The sequence below is a fragment of the Physcomitrium patens genome, chromosome 14 (assembly GCF_059467195.1).
Source record: "Physcomitrium patens ecotype Gransden chromosome 14, ASM5946719v1, whole genome shotgun sequence".
NCBI lineage: Eukaryota > Viridiplantae > Streptophyta > Bryopsida > Funariales > Funariaceae > Physcomitrium > Physcomitrium patens.
This window is the reverse complement of record NC_143423.1, coordinates 8,452,720-8,457,445: the sequence shown is the minus strand read 5'-3', so window position 1 is coordinate 8,457,445 and position 4,726 is coordinate 8,452,720. Positions and strand designations below refer to the sequence as shown.

Sequence of the window (4,726 nt, the reverse complement as noted above, 5' to 3'; positions counted from 1 at the left end):
CGCCCGCTCGCCCGCACCCAGCCCCCACCCCCCCGTCCGCCACGCCACCCAGAGGTGGGGGCCTCGCATTCTGTTGCGCCTGCTATACTCCCCTTTTCCAATAGCTAATCTGCTGCCACAATAGACCCAGAGCGCCCCCCATCATGGACTTCGTGGCCCCAAGCTCCGGGATCGCCCAGTATTCCACGCGATCACTCCTGCCTGCCTGCTACCATCCCTTTCGCACCCACTTCCGTTCCCCACCCCCCCTCCCTCCAGGACCATCCATACTCACTCCATCACTCTCTCCTTCCCTCTACCCTGAATGCTCTAGTGTCCTGCTTTTTGTCGGTTGGCCAACCCGACTAGTCCAACGGGGTGGAGTCGCTGCAGCGGATGCCTAATCTATGGCGCGCATGTGGGCACCAGGGACCTCCAGGATAAACACGGCCTTTTCCCCCTCTGCGCTTATTGTATGATGTTCCTGTGGGTGGTGGCGCCAAGTCGTGTTCCGTCGATTCCATCACGCTCTAGACCCACACCTTGGGTGCTTTGAGTGCGTGCAAGGCGCGGCGTATGTTGATGGCGAATTACACTTGTCTAGTGGGTATAAGTGAGGGGTGCTAGTTTCCGCTGTTGCCTTAATAGCCGCCACGATGGGCGTTATCGTGCGGGACCCCGGCCTTGGCGAGGTCGGAGCCAAGGTTTTGGTTCGGAGAGATGAGAGTGGCTACGGTGAGAGTGAGATCAAAACGAGCTGTTGTTTTGTTGACGTTGGGCCATCAAGGTCGAAACTTGTGTTTTGCTATTGGCCTGCGTTGCGCGTGGTATCATTCTCACTACCTCGCTCTTTCTTGTGACAGTTTGGTTTCCAATCCAAACCTCTCTCTCGTTCATTGCTCAACCACCTAGCCCACCTTCTCCCTTATAGCATCCTCCTATGGCTCGGCCCAGCTCCTCCTCCTCCTCGTTGCATGACCTTCCTGATGACGTTCTGGTACTCGTCTCGGCTTGCATTGATTACCGCGATCTGCTGCACCTCAGCTTCACGTGTAAGAAGCTGCACGAGTTGTGCACCTCTTCAAACAAGCTATGGATGCCGCACTGCCGCATGGCGATGCTGCCATCGCAACCTCCGCAGGACCTGCTTCCACACTGGCGATCTGCAGTCGAGTCGGCTAAGGCTCTACTGCGGTTCTTAATCGCTGTGAAACCCTTGATAGGTATTTGGGTGCATCAGAACCCGGAGTTGGGAAATTTGGTTTATGTAACGTGGGGGTTCGTGTCCGTGGTCGCATGTCGCATTATTCCACAGGAGCTCGGCCCGCAGGGCTTCGACTCCGGGCTTCTCTGGGCACCTGTTTTTGAAATTCTGGCCAATCGCGATGGCACATTGGTCTTCTTCCTTCACGGCCGGGAGAGGGATCGTAACTTTCTCTATCCTGGGCGTTTCAAGGCATCCAGCCGGAAGCCCAATGTGCTGTTGCTGGAAGCAGAGCCTCTCCTCAAAACTATCCATTTGCGGGAGTCTCCCTCGTTTGATTCCACCGGAGAAGATTCAGGCGGAGAGGATCAAGTGACGATCTTCTGCAAAGGATCCATGGGGAAGAAGAAAGCTGTTGTCGCTGCGGATCCAGTCCCTTTCCATCGCCTTGCATTCGGTGACAGGAGGCGGTTGCTGGAAGAGTTGGCTCCACAAGTTCGCGTGCCGATTCCACCGCAGGCCACATCGGGGCCTGCGTTTCTCTCATCCCAAGAAAGAAAACCCTCACTGGCCACGGACGATGGCTTCCAACGACAAATTGGCCTCATGTCTGAGAGAAGGATAGCAATGTTGAGAACTTATGCAAATTCGACTGAACCAGGCTCACCCTATAGGGGCGTCGATTCTGCTACCCTAGTGAGAAGTATGTGTGCCGCTGCGGAAAGTTTAGACGCCATCGCCAAGACATCGTCAACAAGTGACAAGCCGGCCTCCACAGTACAAAATCGGGTAAATGCTAATTGTGCGTCTCCCTCATCCGGACCTCAAAGTGATGGATCTTTGAAGAAAATGGGATTTGCTCGATTTTTGAGAAGCAAACTTAAGCAAATAGTGGGTAAAAATGGAATTCAGGACTCTTCCAGGGTTAATTCGCCCAGTGCTTCCGAAATGAAGCGGTTGCAGCTTCAGGAGTTTTTGAAGCAAGAGAAGGCTGTCGGTCTACGATTGCAGGCAACGAGCTGGCGGTTGAGTTTTTACCGTGCATGGCCCATCATGCACGACAACAGGTTTGCGCTGTACAAGATTCCGGTGCAGAAGCAGAGTGAGGGCCGAGAGCATGCAGGGCTCTGGGGAGGAACGTTTGGTTGGCCTCTTGGTCGCCCGACTCAGGAAAAGCTTGGGGTGCCCTTGTTCTTCCTGCTCCTTTCGTACGATGAGAATGAAGAGGGTCTGCACTTGATCGCTACCAAGATCCTGGAAGGCACACATTATGTGTTGCACCCTAATGGATCTGCAATGTTCACAGCTAAGATTAACGAGCCTTCCTCTGAGGAATTCCCATTCGACATGAAATCCGAGGGATGTGCACTCGACATTGTGAAGACCTCTCAGGGAGAAGGGATTGCCAATGGTTATGGATTCCGCTATCCAGGTTCGAAGCCAGGTGACTTGTTTGAGTTTCACAATGGGGCGTTGGCTTTTGTGTGGAGGGAATCACAGGCAGTCTTGTCATTGCAAAGGATGGATCTGCAATCTTTGCTGGAGAAAGGGGAGAAAGTGACGGCCCTTCCACCTATCTCCAACTTTGCATACCTTACCAAATCGTACTCAAATGTGTTTGCGGGCTATTGTGGCCCTATGGCGACGGCCGAGAGGAAGTAAGTACTGGAGCGATCTTTCGAATACACACAGGACATTCAAAATAAAACAAGGTCTAATAAATTCTGTGGAGGTCCTGAGGAGGCAGTTTTTTGAAGTGGAGAACAACCATGAGTGCTTCTGTCTAGATATATTAGGCTGAAGGAGGAGGAGGTGGAAGAGAGACATCAGGTTTACTATGGTGGAGCAAATAATTATTTGATGGTAAGCTTCTACATTCTTTTCTTTTTGAAGTCGCCAATTTGGTTATTGTTCTTCTAGTTGTTTTTCCTGCTTTTGGGGACCTGGCGTATTGGAAGGTAATTTACGAGGGGAGGTTTTGAAGTGGTCAATGTTGTGAGTTATCAATCTTCGTAATTTTATTCATGTTTCATTTCTTGATACAAGTGTGGTTGTCATTCTTTAACAAGGTTGCTGGGGTCATATGAGTTAAGCTATGAAGCTGGAAGTGCCTTCAGATGTGATTACAGTCTACTATTCAATTCTCTCATGTAGAGCTTAGATCTTGGATTTTGCTTTTTTTCAATTGTGGGTTAGGCCTTGCCAAAGGCTTTGAACTACAAGAAGCGAGGTTAATGTGATTGGATTGGCACTTGACTTATATACAGGATGCTACACATGAAATTGGAACGGTGTCTTTGCATCTAGCGTGTGGCACTGGAGCCTACGAAGTTGAAAAGTTCGGTTATGTACCATATATTATGCAATTTACTATCTTTCTACAATCGGATCTGATTGTCTAAGATTAAACTACAGCATTAGCCCTCAGTACCTTTGGAAGAGTTGTAAGACGCATAGAACTGGGTATTTTACTTCTCGCCACCAACCACCGTGGACTTGAACTAATCGTCAGTGAGCTAGTAATGGAGGGAACCTGCTCACCACAGAGTTAGAGACTTGGGTTTCAAAACCTAGAGCGACCGTGGTGATCACCTCATTCGGAGCTGAGTGAGCCATCTTCAAAGCAGCTGCGCATCACACCAATCCGAGCTGCAATTAACTTGTGCTACGAAGAGCAATGGAATGGAAGAACAGTCGCCCCATATTCAATAGTAACCAGCCCGACAGTTCAACGCAGCAATGTACCTGATGGATCAAAGCTATTGACAGGTTTTTCATCAGGTTTGGAACAGCTCCTTGCACTAATTCCGATTCCAAGAGAGTACTTATTAGTGTTATATGTGGTGTCCACGCTATTCCACAACGTCGAGGCTATTTCAATTTTTAAGTAAATAGATGGCTGATAGTTCTGATACAAAGCTCATCAATCCAAATTATTTTTGAGATTCTTTCTGGTCATTGAGGGTAAAGTTTCTTGGGTTTGTTATGGATGCCAGTGCTGGAGATATAATCCTCTCCTGCACTTGTAGACTTTCTTTGTGAATTTTTTTCCTGAGCTATTTACCATCATATTGACTTATTTATATTGTTAGTTATGAAGACTATGGGGTAAACACGATGATTTTGTGCATGAACACTCTTTAATGGCAGTTAGTCCATGTTTGAATCAAAATTCTAGTCTTTATATTGCTTTATCCCATAGTGTTTCAATAGTATTTACAAGGGGTTGAATTCCAATAGTGCTGAAGCCAAATACCACTACACCAAACTCAGTACAATAAATTCTGAAGTAAGATTTCCATTGATGTTTCATAAGATTAGACTTAAAAGATCTTTAACTAATTAACATTATTTTTCTTATCGTTATTATTATTTGATTTGTATTGTTATACTTTCAACTAAAATTTATTAACTATTATATAGTTTCTAAATGCTTGAAATTTTTTACTTAATAAAATATAGGTAAATACATAAAGTTCCAGATTTCTTCAACTTTTCTATAGTTCTAATGTATTTAGAATAGAATATGAACAAGCTGTTTTT

General features: G+C 47.1%; 1 protein-coding gene across 1 annotated transcript; it reads left to right on the top strand.

The window, feature by feature from the left end:
* The first annotated feature begins 274 nt into the window (after positions 1-274).
* Positions 275-4,278, top strand: LOC112291591 (F-box protein At5g39450). The gene is made up of 2 exons (XM_024539210.3): positions 275-3,046; positions 3,451-4,278. Exon 1 carries the CDS (start codon positions 920-922, stop codon positions 2,843-2,845), a length of 1,926 nt encoding a protein of 641 aa, XP_024394978.1. The 5' UTR covers positions 275-919; the 3' UTR covers positions 2,846-3,046; positions 3,451-4,278.
* The last annotated feature ends 448 nt before the right edge of the window (positions 4,279-4,726 follow it).